Below are 19374 nucleotides of genomic sequence, written 5' to 3'. Positions count from 1 at the left end.
CAACCAAGCATAGCCAATCTCGATACACACCTTGCCCTGGACTCCTGTCCACCCCCTCACCCGCACACGGGCTTCAGCCTCCAAGATTAATGCATTCCCTGAGCTCCAAAGGCTGCAGCTGTGTGTTAAATTTAGCCCTGGGACACTGGTAGGAGGTGTAATAGAGCACCCCCCCATGCCTCTGAGTCACTTGTTTTTAACCTTGAGCTTGTGGGGGGATAGGAGAAAAGACGGGGGGTGGGCTGAGTCACCTCATGAGTAGTGAAGCTGACCGTCACTCAGTGGCACGTACCTGGACAGGCCAAAGGTGGGCCTTTCAGCAACTTCAAGGGCTATCTTGGGGCAGTCTGCAGGGGCAAGGGGGGCTTCTATCCCAGCTCTGGGCATTTCTAGACAACATTGCCAATAATCGCTGGGTCTCACAGCTGCCACACGGCTGAGCCAGAGCAGACACGCCCACCTCTGACAACGTGGAGACCCCCTCCCCAAGTGGATAAAAAATGTCCTCGATCACAGCCTCACTCTCTAAAGACCCAAATAGAAGAAGACACTGAGTAAAAATTAATTTATAGCCACCAGATGACTTAATGTCATATTTTAAGTTTATGACGGGTTCTGCGGTGCTGGTCCCTACCAGGCTTCCCAGTGGGGTGTTTCAATGAGGCTCACTCCCCCACCCCGAGCCTACTGTGTGCTGCAGTTAACAGAGTTTAGCGGCGTCAGTTTTGAACACCTTCCTATGGAGCCTACATCTGCTGGGGTGGGCATCATGGAGGGGGAGCCACAAGTACCTCAGGGGGACAGCCGGTGATCGTGAGTGCCACAGAGTCAGGAGACAGGGGGGTGGACAACGGAATTAAGTGGATTTGTTCTACCCAGCCTCCAATGGGAGACGCCATCCCACGCCTGCTGGTTCCTGACCCTACCCAGCAACAAGGCAGTGCGGGGAGCATCATTGCTGTCACAAACTGACCCACATGCCTCCCCAAGTCCACACACATGGACTGCCACAGGAAGATGAAGCAGGACAGCATGACCAGCAAGCATCCAAGCGCCGTGTCCTGGGCCTGAAGCTCATTTTCCCACGCAGAGACAGAAGGCTGGCCTGGGGAAGTCTCTCCGCCCCCAGGCAGCAAGAGTTAGACTTAAAGCTCCACACAGCCTCTGCCGGCTACACTGTGCTCTGAACTGAATTCACAGAAGCTGACCTGGGCCAGGCTGGGGTGGGGCCAGGCTGGGAGCAGGGCCAGGCTGGGGGAGGGGGCTTTGAGTAGAGTACTTATCCCTGAACTGGGAAAAATAATTCAAGAAAGACAAGGAGCAGCCGGGCGTTGGTGGCACACACCTTTAGTCCCAGCACTCGGGAGGCAGAGGCAGGAGGATCTCTGTGAGTTCGAGGCCAGGCTGGTCTACAGAGCGAGTTCCAGGACAGCCTCCAAAACAATACAGAGAAACCCAGGACATCCTCCAAAACAATACAGAGAAACCCTGTCTCATAAACCAAATAAATAAATAAATAAATAAATAAATAAATAAATAAATAAATAAAAAAAAGAGGAGGAGGGGGGAACAGGTCAAAAGGTTAGTCCAGTAACAATGTCTAAAAATCCCCAAATTTAGTAAGACAAACCAGGAGAGGCAAGTTGGCTCAAGGACAAAGGTGTCTGAGGTTTGACACCTGGAACCCTCATGGTGGAAAGACAACTGGGTCTCACAAGGACACAGTGGACACCACACCACATACACACACACACACACACACACACACACACACCACACATCATATACACACCACATACACACACACCACATACACACCACATACACACACACCACATACACACACACACCACACACACACATCACACACACACCACACGTACACCACACATCACATACACCACACCATATCACACACACATCAGTAAGTTAAAATGTAAAAAAAAAATTAAGACCCAAACCAACAGACTGAAGAAGCTAAGCAAGTCACAAACAGGACAGATGCAGAGAAATTGTGCTTAAATGTATCCTACTGAAAAAATTTAAAACCAAAATGAAGACAAACACACATAGGGCGGCCGTTTGAGTAACAGTGTCCTCTCATCAGAAGTTATGGGAGCCACGGGAACTGACACTTTTTTTTTAAGCCTCAAAAACCCATCAATCATGGGCTCGTTACCCAGTGAAACTGTCCGGGAAAGAATCCCAGGAAGTCAACTTTTTTGTTGTTTAAATATTTATTTATGGACTGGAGAGACGGCTCAGCAGTTAAGAGCACTGGCTGCTCTTCCAGAGGTCCTGAGTTCAATTCCCAGCAACCACATGGTGGCTCACAGCCATCTGTAATGAGATCTGGTGCCCTCTTCTGGTGTGGCGGCAAATATGAAGACAGAACACTGTATATGTAATAAAAAATAAGTAAATAAAATTTAAAAAGTATTTATGTTAAGAGTGCAATGTCTGCATGCTCCTCTGCTTCCCAGCAGAGGGCATCAAAGCCCACTCTAGATGGCTGTGAGCCACCATGTGGATGCTGGGAATTGAACCCAGGTCTTCTGGAAGAGCAGCCAGTGCTCTTAACTCCTGAGCCACCTCGCTAGCCCAGGAGTCAGCTTTCTAAAAACCCGGAAACAGAGGTCAGCGGTTAGGCTCAGGAGATAAAGGCCGTTAAGCCTGAGGACCTAGGTGTGACTCTGGGTCCCGCGTGGCAGAGGAGAGAATAGACCCTTCCCGGATTGTCTTCTGGGTTACATGTGTTGCCGTGGAGCGATCCCATCCCCAAACCAGGAATAGTGAGTTGGGCTAACGGGTAGAGGAGCTTCCTGCCACGCCCTGATGACCTGAGAATCATCCCAAGAACTGACGTTGCAGAGGGAGAGAACAGGCTCCCACAAACTGTTCTCTGATGTCCGTCCACGTGTTCTTTGTGGCAGGTGTATTTGGAAACACAAGCGAGAGAGAGAGAGAGAGAGAGAGAGAGAGAGAGAGGGGGGGGGGGAGGGAGGGAAGGAGGGAGGGAGGAGGGGGGAAGGGGGAGACCTCGAATAAATAAAATGTAAAAATATCTCCAAAAATACACGCGTAATTTTGTTCACTCTTTAAATTCTGACATCTGCTGTAGCATGGATGAACCCTGAAGACAATATGCTGAATGAAATAAATACTGTGTGACCCCTTTTGTATGAGCCACATCTGTTCGAGTTAGTTCTCAGAGGCAGTAAGTGGAGAGGCGGTTGCCAGGGTTCTGGAGGAAGGACTGGGAGGGGTTCAGCTTGGGAAGGTGAGGAGTTGTGGAGGTGGGTGACCGCACACAGAGCAGGTTTGACGATGCTTGTCCGTATTGCTTGACAGTGGTTAAAAAAATGCAGAACTTTGGGGCTGGTCTGCTCAGCAGTTAATCACCAGGCACAAAAGGCTGAAGACCTGTGCCGAAGTCCACGTCACAGCCAGATGCAACAGTGTAGCTGTCTGTAACTCACATGCTACCAGGAAGACCGGAGAGGGAGATGGGAGGATCCCCAGAGAGGCAGCTGGCCTGGAATCTGCATCAGAAAAACAAGACCCTGTCCCAAACACAGTAGAAAGTAATGACTGACGCCCTGTCCTCCTCAGGTACACTGTGACACACTCACAGCAGCCTTGACTCACGCACACGCACACGCACACACACAATTACAACTCTTGCATGTGTTTCATCATCACTAAACACGCTTATACATGTGCATACATGGCGAGGGCTGGCGGGGCAGAGAGAGTGCCTTGGCGCCCCGAGACTCGATTTGACTCTCAGGGAATAAATGAACGTGACTTGGTAATGTAAGCACCGGGGGGGGGGGGGCTGTGAGTGTTTGGGGAGACGCGGGAGAGTATCTTAGGCATTTTGGATCAGAGTTGAGCCCTCAGCTTCAACAAGACACATAGAAGGGGAGCCTGAACAGCTAAACTGCAAAACCGAACTTTAGGGGTAAAAACATGCGGCCATCTCCAGAGCCAGAGAAAACATCTGTAATCACACTCCAGGTTCCACAGAGGATGGAACAGCCATCACCCTCCCTTGGACAAGGCTGGGTTTGCTTCTTTCTAGTGGAATCCGGTTCTTCTGGAGACTTAGCTAGTGTCCTTGAGCTCAGCCGCTCTCTGCTTTAGAGAGAGCAGGTTCTTCCGTTCGCCACTGGCAGACCTGTGCCTACCTCTGAGGGCAGAAGAGGTATGGTGCGGTATTTACACAGCAAGTGGCTTGGACTCGCACGGACCTGGGATCTAACTCCCGTGTGGATTAGAGTCTGCTCACACAGTCTGTCTCTTCACGTCTCCAGCACTGCAGAAGCCCGCGGGCTGGGCAGCTTCAGGGAGCTGCAGAGAGCTTGAAAACTCTGTTTTTACCCAGATGCCCCTGGGAGGCATGGGCGCTAGGCAAGGGCGCAGAGAAGAGTTCAAGGTGGCGTCTGCTCAGCTGCTCCTGGAGACGGGATGGGGCCTGTGCTCCCCAATCTCTCAGGCCCCAAAGACCACCTGTGGACATCTAACAGGTTTCTCCCACCTCCCGACAAGGCCTTGGCGATGCTGCTGTTGGGTTTTATCACAGACCCTCTCCACACTTTATATTTTACACTCCCACCCTGAAAACAAGCTGCAACCCGGGTCGGGACATAGCTTGCACAAGGCCTCGGGTTGGATCTCCAGGGCTGCATATAACTCAGAGTGGTGGTACATGCCCACCATGCCAGCATGGGGGAGACGGGGGGGGGGGCGGGAGGCGAACAAGAAGCCCAAGGTTGTGTCAGCTACACTGTGTGTGTGAGCTTGCACACACATGTTCATGCATGAATTTGTGCTCTGCACTGGGTGGCTTTGTGTCAGCCTTACACAAGCCAGAGTCATCCGAGGAAGGAGCCTCCGCTGAGGAAATGTCGCCCTGAGATCCAGATGTGAGGCATTTTCTCAATTAGTGATCAGTGGGGGAGGGCCCGGCCCATGGTGGGTGGAGCCGTCCCTGGGCTGCTGGTCCTGGGTACTATAAGGGGCAGACTGAGCAAGCCATGGGGAGTGAGCCAGTAAGCAGCACCCCCTCCATGGCCTCTGTACCGGCTCCCGCCTCCAGGTTCCTGCCCCGCTTGAGTCCCTGCCCTGGCTTCCTTCAATCTATGATCTGGAAGTGTAAGCCAAATAGACCTTTCCCTCCCCAACTTGCTCTTTGGTTATGGTATTTGGTCACAGCAATAGAAACCAACCCTCACTGAGACAGCGACTCAGTAGGTAAAGTGCAGAACCCACGTGGAGCTGGGCACAGTACTCGAACCTGAAGCCCCAGCAGCTCCGTGGGGAAATGGGAGATAATGGTATAAGAACACTTGGAAGCCTAGAGGCCAGTTAGCCTGGCCTACCAAGTGGAGAAACAAGAAATCCTTCTTCCCAATAAACATGAAAACGGACACTGGAGGCCATCCTCTGATCTCTACAAGCTCATGTTAGTACTCACGCATGCGTGTGTGCACGCGCGCGCACGCACGCACGCACGCACACACACACACACACACACACACACACACACACACTACTGTATTCACTTTGAAACAAGGTCTGTGCTGTAGACCAGCCTCAGACTTCTGGGCTCAGTCCTCCTGCCTCAGTTCTCAGGAGTCTCACTGCCCTTGGCCGAGGAGACTGCCTGGCAACCTGGTCCCCAGAAACCAGGGCAAGGTGCAGGAGAAGGTGTGGTTGCCCACTGTATTCCTAGAACTCCATTCATCCCAGATGCTCACCAGGGTTCCCTTCCCGCATCACTTTGAGGCAGGGCTTGGCCATGGGACCTTAGATAATGACATGGAAACGTCACCTATGCCATCTCTGAATGGTGGCATGCTCTTCCCACCCTAGCTTATTCTGGAGGCCCGAGTCAATATGACTGTGCTATAGATCAACGCAATCTGTCATTCTGGGGCACCAAAACCTCTCCCACAGACCTCACACAGGGTCACAGGTGTTTTGTCACTGAAGTGGGGGTGACTTGTCACCACAGTGGGATCCAGCCTCACCTGAGTTACTTACCAGACACAGCTAAAAAGCCATGTGGTAAGCCGGGCGGTGGTGGCGCACGCCTTTAATCCCAGCACTCGGGAGGCAGAGGCAGGCGGATCTCTGTGAGTTCGAGGCCAGCCTGGTCTACAAGAGCGAGTTCCAGGACAACCACAGTGACACAGAAACCTTGTCTCAAAACAGCAACAACAAAAGAAGACCCCTTCACATCACAGCTCGCTTTGAGTCTGAGTCCTTTTTGAGAACCGGTGTCAATCCCATAGGGCAGGCTGCCCTAGAACTCACCGCATAGCCAAGAGTGGCTTTGAACTCCTAACCCTCTAGCTTCTGCCTCCCAAGTACGGGTATTAACAGACACAGCCTACCACATCTAGCCTCCAAGAGTGTCTGGAGCACAACCTGTTTCTTCTGAAGCAGGAGACGGCAGCCGACCCACCCACAGCCTCCCACGCCAAGCCTCCAGGCCTGGGGTCGTTTGCACCTGTGGGCAGGGTGACAGATCACAGCTGTGGAGAGCCATGTCTCCAGGGCCCAGAATTCCAGGCAGAGCATGAGCACCAGGAAATACCTGTGAGGTCCCCGGCACTCAGAGCCCCTGGTGTCTGAAAGGGACAGAGGGCTGGGCTGGCGGATGAGAGGGACAGGCCCTGGACGCTCATGGGTACTGCTTTGGGGGGGGGGTCACCACCTTGGCAGGTGCCAGAACTTCAGGCCATTATTCTGTGTCCGACCCAAGACCCAGGTGCAGTGTGGAGCCCATCTCATCCAAACCTTGTGGGGTGGGGTACATGGATGCCCTAAATGCCACCCTCGCTCAAGGTAGCAACATATAAAGAAGAGGCCAGGCCAAAGGCCAGGAGCGGTACTGAGAGTTTATTCCCGCAAATGCTTACTGCCCCCACCCTGGGACCATGGGGATGTCATACACGACCGGACACTAAGGCTCCACACACCTGTGTCTGGCCTTCTTGCTACCACCTAGAGCCCTGTGAGGGGGATATGGAGGTGGCCGTCCCTGGGTTCGGGGCCCGCCATGCCTCCATGGAGACTCTGTAACAACAGCTCCAAGACCAGAGCGGCCTGCTTCACCGCAGAAGAGCACGCCCAGGACTGGGCCTACCAAGTCCAGTTGGGCAAGAGACCCCAGCACGTCTCCCCGGAGGTGACGGTCCCAAGGCCACCGTCTCTTTGGTAGGCCTGGGAAGTTACCACCATGCTCAGTCCCCTCATATTAACATTCAGAGACGTGACCCATCTTTTTAAAAAATAAAGCATAATTGCCGTTGAGACAAGAACCCAGAATTCCGTGGCCTGGAGAATCGCGGGGGAGCCCCATGTGGGCAGGGCAAGACACGTGGCACTGGTGGCCTCGGGGAGAGAGGGCTGTGCCGTCTTCCACACAGCAACCATCCCAGCTAGGGTCCAGAACCTGTCTGGCCCCTGGGGATAGGGTGTGTGTGTGAAATCCAATGCCTGGGACAGGGTTTCACCCCCACGCCCTACCCTTCAGATTGCTGCTCACTGAAGAATAGCCAGACAGACCAGGGTCCTGGCCCCATGAAGGCCACCAGGGCCAGCAAGTGACAAGAAGGGTGGGGAACCCTTGAGGTCAACCTTTTTTTTTTTTTTTTTTGTGAGCCAGCTTTGGACAGCTGCCTGCCAGGCACTGAGGCCAAAGGTCAGAAATACCGAGAGGCAGGGAAGGGGTCCCTGAGGACATTGCGGAAGCCCAGAGATCAACAGTAGCCGGGGAAGGACAGATACAGACAGGGAAGGAGCTGGAAGCCCAACCTTGGGCAGTGAGGCAAGAGTCTGCAGCCAAACGGGACAGGTCCCACCTGCCTCCCCCACGGACACAAGAGGGGCCTGAGGCTAAGCTTGCAGCCCGACTGACTCTCCACCAGGGACCCTGGCCACTCACGTCCTTCCTAGCCCAGAGGACAGCCAAGTCAGCGGGGCACCTCGGGCCTGTCCGCATCTGTACAGAATAAAGTGCTTCGTTTATTGATGATTAAAATGTCCCCAGCCCTCTGTCCCAGCTCCGTGGGCCTCTGAGGCCAGAGGGGTTTGGTACCCTCTGCCAGTCCCCTTGGGCACAGGCCTCTTCCCAGTGTGGCCATGCTGGAGAGGTGGCGGTGGGCGGGGATAAGGTGCAGAGTGTGACAAACAGAAGCTTATGGACAGTGGGGTAACCAGAACTAGGGAACATAGCTTATGGAAACTCTCTCCCATTTAAACGCAGGAGTTAAGGACGTTAAATGACAACAGAGAAGGGTCACCGATTATTGCCTGCCTCCCAAGGGCAAGCATCGGGCACTGGCTGAGCTCCCACTGGGGTCTAGATGCACTGGCTTCTCTCCCTGGCTGGGCTGTGGCACACCAGACAGCACAGAGCCCAGGAGGGACCAGGAGCCGGCGGGAGGCAGGTAGTGGCCTGCCCCCCCCCCCGTGTGTGTGGGAGGAACAGATGCAGATGCACGTGTCTTCTGGTGGGGGAATCCAGCCAGGCAGGCTGGTGAGGGACAGGGGTGCCCTGTGGACAGCTCCTTGTCCCCTGACGCACAGATAGCACCGTGAAACCCTGAACTGCTCGCCTGAGGCTCCTGTCGGGTCCACCCCTGGGTTCTCATTCTCCTGCAGGACCCCTGGAAGCTGGGGTTGGGGGGTCAGCTTCTCCACCCCCTGAAGGCTTGGTTCCCAGCACCCAGAGAGATTCGCTCCAGGATCTGGGGCTCTCTGAGAGTCCAGCACAGGCTGAGGGTCCCTGAGCCTGCCTGGCAGGGATGTGACCAGGAAAAGAAACCCATGGGGGCCAGCCCCCACCTGCCCCACACAGAGGGGGTCTGCAGCCTTCACATCCTGCCACTCCCCTACCCTGCCATGCCTCCCTGGCCACAGGCCTCCTGAGGGGGGGGGTGTCCACAACTCCTTCAACAGGGGAGCACCCAAATTCTTCCCAAGACCTCCCATGCCAGGGAGTAAGTTAGGGTCACGGAGAAGCTGGGATGAGCAGCTGAGGCCGACTGACCCAGGCCCTGCCTGGCTTCATGGCCGTGTCTGCAGCCCAGAGCCCCTCCTGCCCTGCATCTGGTGCCTCCGGCACCCCTCACCTGGAAGGGTGCAGCCAACCAGTCCCTCTCTGTTCCTTTACTCCCAAAGAGAAGGAGTAAAACCTGCCAAGAGCTGCAAAAGGGACATCCCAGCACGCACCGGAACCCAGTTAGTTCTGGGGCATCTGGCTGCAGCACAGTCCCCAGTCTGTGTTTCTCCTGTCTCTCCCTGGCCTGGAGGGGCCTGTGCTGGGGGTCAGTTGGTGTCCAGCCTGGGAGCCGCAGTGGGGAAGAGAGGGGCCGTGGGCTGCAGGTGTGTGGCGGGCAGCGTGGCAGGGTCGCTGGGCAGTGGGTGGCTGACGCGGAAGCATTTCTCCTTGTGCGCCTTCAGCATGTTGGAGAAGCGGAAACGCTGGCCACACACGTCACACGGATAGGGCTTCTCTCCCGTGTGGGTGCGCCGGTGCCGCTTCATGTTGGGGCGGCTGGTGAAGCTCTTGCCACAGATCTCGCAGATATACGGCTTCTCCCCTGCAACCGGAGGGCGGCAGGCGTGTTACGGCCAGCTCCAGTGCCCACCCCACCCCAAACCCGGGGGACAAGGGGGTCCAGAGGGAAACCGAGGCCTGGGTGGAGGGCGCGCACCTGTGTGGGTCTTCATGTGTTCGTCAAAGTACTGCTTCATGTTGAAGTCCTTGCCGCACCACTGACACATGAACTGCTTGTGGCCAATGTGGATGCTCATGTGTGACCGCAGCTGGTACTTGTACTGGAAGCGCTCATTGCAGTTCTGTGAGGAGGGGAAGAGCTGCAGACACCCTCACCCTGCTTCACCCAACCTGAGCTGCGTGAGCGTGCGCCTGCACGCGGGTGCGTGCGCTTACGCACGCCGGCGTGCATGCAAGCGTGCATGTGAGTGCATTTGTGTACTGTATGTGTGTGTGCATGTGAGTTTGTGTGTCCACACGGACAGATGTGCCTGTCTGGTCAACCTCTGGAGTTTCCTCGGAGGCCCGCCTCCTGAGCCGTTTTTGAGACAGGGTCTCTCACTGGCCTGGACTTGGCTTAGGCACTGCTGACTGGCCAGTGAGCTCCTGGCAGCCCACCTGTCTCTGCCTCCCCAGCACTGGGCTGCCAGCATGTTCCTCCATGCCCAACTTTTAATTTGGTAAAAGCAACATTAACAAAATAAACAAACAAAACACTTGGATCGCAGCTCAGGTTCTCACACCTGCAAAGCATTTTTCTTGACTGGCTGTCTCCCCAGCCTTCCCTTTGGCGGGTTTGTTGGTTGCATGCGCACGCACACGCACGCACTTACACACGCACATACCACCAACTCATTGTATGACAGGTTAATCTTGAATTCCTGCTCATGCAGCCTCTGCCTCTCCAGTGCTGGGGTTACACCAATCCAGATCTCCAGCTCCCTCTGACCTCCCTTCCTCCCCATCCCTGAAGGCGGGGGGGGCAACGGCGACCACAAAGGGGACCCTGCAGCCGGCAGGAAGCAGAGCTCACCTCACAGCGGAAAGGCTTCTCCCCGGAGTGCTGCAGCGAGTGCACCTTGAGTGACATACTGCGCTTGAAGGACTTCCCACAGGTCTCACAGGTGAAGGGCATGTCCTTGGTGTGGGCTGCGGGCGGGTGCCAGCCGTCACTTCTCCAGGGCACCTCCCTGAGCCCCCACTTCCAGACCTGCCTTCTGGCAGCCCTGCACCCCACGCTTTCCTGGCGGGGGGGTTGGTACTCATCGGCAGACCCGAGGTGAAGGGCCTCAGTGACACGAAGGCCGACTCAAACATCTGGAGACAGCCCTCCCCGCTCAGAGAGATCACCAATCTGGTTTCCCAGCATACTCCCGGCCAATTCCTAGACCCCAGGGTTCCAGTCCCATCCAGTTTACGCTGTCCAGTGAAGAAAGGGAGGCTGGGGCCATCTGTCTATCTGATCATTCCTCCCTGGAGCTTGGAGCCCGGTTGAGAAACGGCGACCACAGGAACTTGGGACACTCAGCCAGGCCCACCCAGAGGGTGTGCAGCCTTGCCTGAGCACGGGGGGGGTTGGCTATCACACTTGGGGAGGCCTCCTTACTGTGTCCAGGTGGGAGCCCAGGGGGAGGTTGTATTCAAGAGAAGCCTGATGCCCTATGAGGGCCAGAAGGTGAGAAAACATGGAGGGCCCAGCGGCCGTCACACCAAGGCAGGACTGTGCCAGCCCATGGCAGGATCCACCGCCTGGCCAGCAGTGTGCCGGCTGGATTCCCACCTGCCAGCCTGCCCGGGTGTTCTGACACACTGGGCAAACTGCCCACCCATCCGTGCGCTGCTTTCCCCGTCCCTCCCCGTTACCTGCGCGCTGTCCTTTCCGACACACCAACAGCTGGCCCGTCCTCCGCCCATACCTGCGCCGCAGGGACTCACCAACCATGTGCTTGCGCACATGCGCCATGGTGTAGAACTTCTTCTCACAGATCTCGCAGGAGAATTTCTTCTCTGCATAGCCGTGCACGATCTTGTTGTGTTCATGCAGGGACCAGAGCTTCTTGAAGGCTTTGCCGCACGTTACGCACTACAGGGGGGGGGGGGGAGAGAAGGGAGCTTTGGGTGTGTGACGGGGAGGGGGGGCTAGCTTCTGCCTCAGTTTCCCCATCTGAGAAAGTGCTGGTGAGATGGCTCGACCTGATGCTCCGAAGCTGGGTTGACTGAACCATACCTACCCCAGGGCTGCTGGGGTACCACTTCCAGGATCCCCCCCTAGCTTACGCCTTTCCAGGCAGTGAAGGCTGGGTGGATTGAGGGGGGCTCTCCTGAACCCTTCCTTGTCCTGATCATCCCAGGGGAGCCCGAGAGGCAGGAGGCTGCCACAGGCTTGGCAGGAAGGAATAAAGGCGTAAGTCACCCTTGGGGTGACTTAGGATGCAGCAGGAATAGCTGAGAAACAGCCCAGGGGCGGGAAGCAGGTGCACAGAGTGGGGGATGGGCAGGTCACCAGGTCACACCTTCCCCACTGGCATCACAGTTAGCAATTAGTTCAGGTAATTAACACCCACTTACCTGTGGCCATTTTTCCCCCCTCCTGGGGCAGAAAATTAGCTGGCCGTGTGTGTGTGTGTGTGTGTGTGTGTGTGTGTGTGTGTGTGTGTGTGTGTGTGTGTGTGTGTGTGTGCGCATGCTGGGGTGTGCTCAGACAGATGCAGGTTGGCCCAAGGCCTGGCAGTCATTCAAGCACCCCCCACGCCCACACACAGTTCTTTCCAAATTTCTCATCCAGTCTTTTTCCTCCAGGTAGCTGGCACCTCCACGGAGTTGAACGCAGGGGCCTTCCTCCTGATGGGCTACCTACTGCTCTACACAGGGACCTTAGGGGGAGCGGAGGCTGCCGCCCTCTCCAGGCAAGCCCCTTCCCTTTCGTGCAGCGTGCGAGCACAGGCAGCCCTGGGCTCCGGATTTGTTAAGAGACACATCCCTCCCCAGCTCCAACTGTCGACCTCATGCATTCAGATAACTTTCCACTCTGCCAACACACAGCCTTGCTGCCCTTGTCCCTCTGGTAAGGAAGAGTGCTGCCACATCCTCTGATTCTGTGGGCCAGAGCCCAGCTCCACCTTTTAGAGCAAGCCTGGGACCCTGGGACCATCTGGGCAACCTGTCTCACCTGGGTGCTGCCTGGCCCTGGGACCATCTGGGCAGTCTGTCTCACCTGGACACTGCCCGGCCCAGCCCTGGGACCATCTGGGCAGTCTGTCTCACCTGGACGCTGCCCGGCCCAGCCCTGGGACCATCTGGGCAGCCTGTCTCACCTGGGTGCTGCCCGGCCCGGCCCTGGGACCATCTGGGCAGGCAGCCTGTTTGTCTCACCTGGATGCTGCGCTCGCAGTCCGTCTGGCGGTGCAGCTGCAGCTCACTCTCCAGCAGGAAGCGCTTCCCGCACTGGCCGCAGATCTGCATGCGGCTGTGGGTCACGTTCATGTGCTTCTCCAGGTACCAGCGGTTGTTGAAGACCCGAGGGCACTTCTGGCATGGGTGCTGCTGCTTCTCCTCCAGCTTCACCTTGGCCCCCAGCCCATCAGCTGCCTGGGCTGCAGGAACGGCTCCAGAGGGCTTGGGCCTCTTCCCTCCTCCTCCTCCTCTGCGCCCGGCCTCCTCCGGCTCCGGAGTGGCTCGGCGCTGAGCGCTCTGTCCCCGGGACCGTGTGGACATGCGGCCGTGCACTGGAGGGTCCTCCTGGCTGCCCTGACACCCCGCAGGACCCGCGGGGTCCTGCCTGCCCTCCGCCTCCCCCTCCCCCTCCGAACTCTCTGCATCCTGCTCACTGGGCCCGCCCTCTTCATCTTCATCCTCCTGCTCGCTGGGCCCTTCCTCATCTTCCTCCTCTCCCTGGCTGCCTCCCTCTCCCTCCTCCTCCTCCTCTCCCTCCTCCTCCTCCTCTCCTCCTGCACTCCCTCCTCCCTCCTCCCCCTCTCCTTCCGAGTGTCCCTGCATGCCATCCTCCTGGCCCAGGACCACAGTGGCCCCAGAGCCCGCCTTGCCCTCGGGCCCCGTGGACACATGCAGGGTTTGGTTATTGAGGTTCACCTCCACGATGATCTGTGACTGCTCCTGGCGCCCATAGGTGCCCGAGGCACCCAACCCTGGCTCCAGACCCTCTCCACTTTCTAGCTTGCACAGGCTACCGGGGGCCTCGGGCTCCTCAGGGGCCCCTTCCTTCTCCTCCTTGAAGAGGAGCGGCTGCGCCGCCGGCCCAGGAGCAGCGGGGTCCCCAGCGGTCCCTGCCCCGTCCTCCACGCGCACAGAGTAGGGGTCAGGGCCCTCTCGGGCATAGATCTTGGGTAGGCCCGGGGTGTCTGCTTCCTGTTTGATGTCACAGTAGTAGGGTGGCGGAGGTACTGGGGCACAGCTGGCAGCCGGCTGCGCCAGGGCCACGGGGCCCGAGGGCGCCAGGGACCGAGCGTCCAGCAGCTCCTGGCAGGAGGCGGCGATGTCGGCCATCTGCAGCAGCGAGGCCGCACTGAGGACTTCGTGCACGTTGGCCGCGTTCACCAGCAGCTTGGACGTGTATATGAAGTTCAGGATCTGCTGCAGGCCACCGGGCGCCAATGCCTCGAGGGACAGCTCGACCCGCTGCAGCTGCTTGTTCTGCGTGAAGAGCGAGTGGAAGAATTGGCTGTAGGCGGCCAGCACGCCCTTGTGCGCCGGGAACACGCTGCGCTGCGGCACCAGCACCAGGTCCACGTCGCACAGGTCCGGCTGGAAGAGGCGCTGCTCGTTCAGGCGGCCCATCAAGCAGGCGAAGTGCAGGGCCACGTCCTCCACCAGCGAGAACTCTGCCGCCGGGGAGTCTGTAGTCTTCTCAACCAGCAACTGTGGGGACAGGACACAGGAAGGTGAGGCGAGGGGGGGCCAGACACTGCCCACCCCTGCCCCCCACAATGTGGGAGGTGCCGTCAGAAGAAATGGTCTGACCCATTCACAGGGTGCGCGGGCGTGTGTGTGTGTGTGCGCGCGCGCCAGGGGCACGGCAGGGACAGCTGCTCCTAGGGCCTCTCTGGGCCTCCTCCCTTAGCTCTTCCATGCACACACAGGACAGTCGCACACAGAAGGGAAGGCACAGGGGCCGTGAGAACCACCCGTCCAGACAGGCAGGGAACCTGGAGCTTCTTGGGATGTGGGGCTTTCTCAAAAGCCCAAGTCCCGGAGGACCAGGGGTCACCCCAAGATCCTTATTCACTGTGTCCCTCCTGGGTTCCACCTGTCCCTCCGTGTGTCCTCACCGTCCCGCCACACTGATGGAAAAAGAGTTTGCCCGACGGTGCACGACCAGAAAGCAAGGAACCCGGCTTCCGCCACAGCCCCCGGGGCTGCATCTGGGGGGGGATACACTTAGACAGAGGCCAGCAAAGGCCTTCAGGGTCACGGACGACAACGTGTGGGTCCCCTGCCACCCCTGGCCACAGCAGCTCCTTGCACCTAGGGCCCCAGGGGAGAGGATGGGCTGTGTTCTCTGTTCACCATGCTCAAAAGAACACCTCATTGTGGCTGGGGTATGCCCTGGCTTAGAAGCTCCGAGATGACTCTGTCTTGGAGGCCATGCCTCCTGGAGAGCCCTGGGAACCTCAGAGACCACTGGACCGTCGGACTGCCGGCGGACTCCCAGAAGTTGGGTGACAGAGACTGGCCTGTCTTTCGTTTGCTTAGGGTCTGGGGCTCAGCAGAGGACACTGGTTGGTCCAGCCCCACACAGACCAGCACCGGCTGCTCCTTGGGTTCTGCCTGGCAAGGGAAAAGCTTGCCACGTCCGAGTGCCGATTTGTCCCGGTGGGGGACACAAGCCCACCACCTCTTCCTCAGAGGTCCAAGGGTGAAACTGCACCGTCAGCCCACTCTCCCGTCAGCAGTGGGTGGACCTCAGCCCCCTTGTCGGCCTACAGGGAGCCTTGAGAACTTTGCCCTCCCAGAGGGCAGCCTATGTCATGCCTACTACGTCCTCAGCTCTGGCCGACAGCGGCCGTCACCTTCCTCAAGCTCCCTCCACCATCCAAGAGACACCCACCCATCTTTGGCTCTACCCCAGAACTGCTGGTCCATCCAGCTGGGACGTGGCATGGAGCCCCGCCCGAGCCTCTCCTCTGACTCACTCTGATTCACCCTCTGGGACCAGTTCCTGCGGTACAGATGGAGAAACTGAGGCCCAGGGAGGCATTGCCCTGTGGAGCTGTGGCCGGCCTGCCCTGCCTGGGTACCCCTTCATTCCGGCTGGGGCACTCCTCACTGTCAGGGGGCTTAGCGGGTTCTGAAAGTGAGGTGGGTTGGAGGTGTGGGGTCTGTGGGCCATTTGGGCATCTACACACGGTCACCACGCCCTCCCCAGCCACTGCACCTGCAGGCGACCCACCAGCCAGCACTACTGGGGGGATGGATGGATGGGCCGGAAGGGCCTGCATACCACAGACCCCACGCCTGGGGCGCCTCTTCTTCCTTTACAGACCCCCACCCCCAGGTCCCACCTGCTTGGAAAGGACAACTTGAGCCTGGCAGGAACCCATGCATTTTAAAGCGGGTCCCTAGCCTAACACGGCCAGCCAAGGGGCCGGGCCCAGCTGTGGGCACGGCCCCTCCCACGCAGTGCCCGCAGCTGTGGGTCTCTGGCCAGATGCTTCTGCTCGCTGAAGCTGAGGAGGCCTCTCTCCACCTGGCTGTGCCAGCTCCAGCAGCAGCCCTCCCCTCGGGGGGACACCTGCAGAGGCCACTAAGCCTGAGTCCTGAGGGCCATCTGGTGTGACCTGGGGACAGCCAAGCATCCGGCCTCCCCTGGGCAGCGTGGGAGAGCCCAGCGTGGAGCAGGGGTACGGGCTCGTGACTTCTGAATGCTTTTCTTTGGAGAGGCCTGGCTCAGAGACAGCAGGGGACTGGCCCAAGGTCACACAGGAGTTTCCACTCGGGCTGTGGGCGCCCCCCGCCCTTGGTGCGAGCAGTCCCAAGCAGGGCCGCTGCGGCGCCCACGTGGCCCGAGGCCTGGGCGGGAATCCGATTCCCCCCTTTCCCCCCCCTCATTACCAGCCCCGGGGCGGCGCCGTCCGGGCGCAGAGAAGCGCCCCCCTCCGCCCGCGCGCAGCAAGACCTCGGCCTTTCGCGCCCGCACCCCCACCCCAGGAATTTCAACCCCTAGCCGCGCCGCCCCGCCGCACTCCCGGCCTGCGGACACCCGGCGCGGAGGGTCCGGGACCCCCGGGGGAGGGGCCAGGTCGCTCCAGCGCCCGTGCCGGGTCCCGCGGGACCCTGCGCTCCGAAAGGCGGCGCTCGCAGGTGGGCGGATAAGCGGGGGGACAGGCAGGGCCCTGCGTACCATGGTGCCGCGGCGCTGGGAGCTCACAGGGCCCCGCAGGATCGCGCTGCCCCCGGCGGCCGGGCCCGGGCCGCCCCATGAAGCGCCGCACTGGGGGCCGCCCCCGCGACCATGGCCCCGGGGGCGCGGCCGGGCGGGCGGGCTGGCGGGCGGAGGCGCAGGGCCGCGGCGAGTCCCGGCCGAGCAGCTGCGGCCCGGGAGCCTCGGGCGCGGCGGGCGGGGGGCGCGGGGCGCCGATTGGAGCCCGCGCGTCAGCTGGGGCCGCCGTCTGGCCGCTTAAAGGGCCAGGCCGCCCTGCGTGCGGGCTAGGGGCGCGGACGCGCGTACTGCGCGCCGTCCCGAGGCCGCTGCCCCGCCGAGAGGCTCGGGGTCGCCGGGCCGGGCCGGGCCGGCCGCCGACGTGGTAGCGTTTGAACCGCGCGACCCCACCCTCCCGCGCTGAGCCCCCTCTGCGGGGAAGTTCGTCCGGGAGTCTAACCCTGTGTGTCCTCCCGCTGCTCTACGGGGGCGGGGCCGGGGTAGGCGTGAGGTCAGAGCTGGGCGCGCCGGCCCCCGACCCACCTGCTCCCGGGAGCCGGGAGACGCGAGGGTCCGAGCCCCGCACCCCAGCCACGCTCACCACCCGCCCCGCGGCCCCGGCTGCTCCGTCTTGGGGGTGAGTCTGGGGTCCCCCGCTGCTCCGGCCTCCCACGCGTTTTCTCTGCATCTCCGGGACCTACCTGGGGGCCTTTGGCTGCGCGGGGCCTCCGAGCCGCCGCAGCGAGGGGAAGCCTTTCAGAGGATCTGCCCCGGACAGCCGGGTGCGGGGCCAGAGGCCCAGGCCCGGCCGAGTGGCCTCTCCGCGCAGCCTCCGCTGGGGAGATGCAGCCCGGCTTGCGGAATGCTGCTCTGGCACCGGCTCCGTGGGGGCAGGGGGCTGGCTGTGCTGGCAGGAGGCAGCGAAGGAACGCTGCCAGTCTGAGCGGCGGCAGGGCGGGACCACGGGCTACCACCGTGGTCTCTCCTCCGGACTCCCCGCACCCCTACCCGGCGTCGCCGTTCAGCCAAGTCGCTCTCCCAGCACTGCTCCAGCCCGGCCACGCCACTCCAGTCACAAGTCTCCCTGGGTATATGCCTTTCTCATGGTGGGCAGGGGGCTGTGGCTCTTTAGAGCCAGACGGGAGTCATCAAATAGCTGACCCCTAAGAATGCAAGTGCCTCCCACCAGGACACTGGGCCAGGGAGGCTGAGTCAGGTGGGGACAGAGGAAGGCCCTCTCCATCTGAGCAGGACATGCCCTGGAGCCGGGGGAAGCAAGCTGCTTGCCGCACGAAGGTACGGATGCCTGGCTGAGCTCCGGGTGTTCTAGGCTGAAGCCGCGCAGCTGCCCGTTACCAGGGTGCTTCCTGTCCCTTCCAACCTCCGTTTCTCTTCTGACTCAGAATGGACTGCTGCACTGACCTGGGGTGGGATGGACAGAGTCCCAGAGGGAGACGAGACACACAAGACAGAACCCTGTGCCAGGAGGCTGGGAGCTGGGCAGTGGCCAGCCTGACCACAGGAAGGATGCTGGCCCTTTGGGTGATGGTCTCGGCTAAGGCAAGGGAGCACCCACCCCCACTCCCACCATAGGACAGAGGCCTGTGCTTTAGACCCCTGAAGCTGGGTGACTCCAGTCCAAAACTTAACTTGTGAGAGCAGGGAGACAGCCCCAACTGCTTGGGGTTCCCTGTGCTTGGTTGGGGAAGCTAAGCTAAACAGGTAACATGGGAATGCAGGTCAGGTAGCACGTGGGGTGGTGCAGGCTGGAGGGAGGGCAGCAGCGGCCTGGCCTGGCCTGTCTCTGCGGTGTGGGGCCTCCTCCATCTGCCTGAGCTCTGGCTGCTGAGCCTAGCACTAATGGGCCACAGCTGCACCAGCGGGAGCCCTAATGCAAAACAGCAGGTTCCCTTTCCCACACCAACTCAGGGCCTTAGAGAGCGCCTCCCTCCTGGTAGCTTCTAGAAGGCTGCCAGACCCTAGTCCTGCACAACCCTGAGAGGCTCTGTGTCTTGTAGACACCTCCACCTCCAGTGAGAAGCAGCAGACATGTCAAGGGCAATGCATCACAGCTGCTCACAGAGCTAGGGGTCCTGACTAGAGTGACCGTTCTGTGTAGTCTACTCTGTAGCCTGCAAGGAGGCGGACTCCTCTTAAGGCCAGTGCAGAAAGGCTGAACCACATGCATCCCCTGGGCTCATCAACCCAGAGACAGGGGTTCTCAGAATCTGTCTGTCACGTGGGCAGCAGACATGTCAAGGTCCGGGATCAGTGGACACAGGCACAGTCCTGGCCCTTTCCATTTTTACCTTGGTGTCCTCAAAGTTCGTCAGTCCAGGCTATGGGGTTGGGTCTTAAGGCGTGTATGTGGTGTGGTGCTGAGGAAACCAGCAGGAGCACTGACAGGCCCAGGCCTCAGAGGAAT

General features: G+C 59.5%; 1 protein-coding gene across 2 annotated transcripts; it reads right to left on the bottom strand.

Annotated features, from left to right (window-relative positions):
- Positions 1–6894: 6894 nt before the first annotated feature.
- On the bottom strand, positions 6895–17920 carry Zbtb47 (zinc finger and BTB domain containing 47). 2 transcript variants are annotated; one of them, XM_005082312.4, is made up of 6 exons: positions 17651–17920; positions 12947–14449; positions 11510–11657; positions 10608–10723; positions 9732–9876; positions 6895–9617 (listed from the first exon to the last, which is right to left on the bottom strand). In XM_005082312.4, the coding sequence occupies exons 2-6, from the start codon at positions 14366–14368 to the stop codon at positions 9343–9345; spliced, it is 2106 nt and encodes a 701-aa protein (XP_005082369.1). In that variant the 5' UTR covers positions 14369–14449; positions 17651–17920; the 3' UTR covers positions 6895–9342. The 2 variants fall into 2 exon arrangements, with proteins under 2 accessions (XP_005082369.1, XP_012977689.1); XM_013122235.3 differs by lacking the exon at positions 17651–17920 and adding an exon at positions 16932–17083.
- Positions 17921–19374: the final 1454 nt, after the last annotated feature.

This window comes from Mesocricetus auratus, unplaced genomic scaffold (genome assembly GCF_017639785.1).
Source record: "Mesocricetus auratus isolate SY011 unplaced genomic scaffold, BCM_Maur_2.0 Super-Scaffold_100691, whole genome shotgun sequence".
Taxonomy (NCBI): domain Eukaryota; kingdom Metazoa; phylum Chordata; class Mammalia; order Rodentia; family Cricetidae; genus Mesocricetus; species Mesocricetus auratus.
Note: the sequence above shows the minus strand (reverse complement) of the source record. Positions and strands in the feature narration are given on the sequence as shown.

Excerpts from the sequence above, each read along its gene's own strand:
- Zbtb47 (XM_013122235.3), bottom strand. Across the intron at positions 11,658-12,946 it reads ACTGCGAGCGCAGCATCCAG|TGCGTAACGTGCGGCAAAGC; the intron begins GTGAGACAAACA and ends CCCCCCCTGTAG. Across the intron at positions 9,618-9,731 it reads ACACATGAAGACCCACACAG|GGGAGAAGCCGTATATCTGC; the intron begins GTGCGCGCCCTC and ends CTCCGGTTGCAG.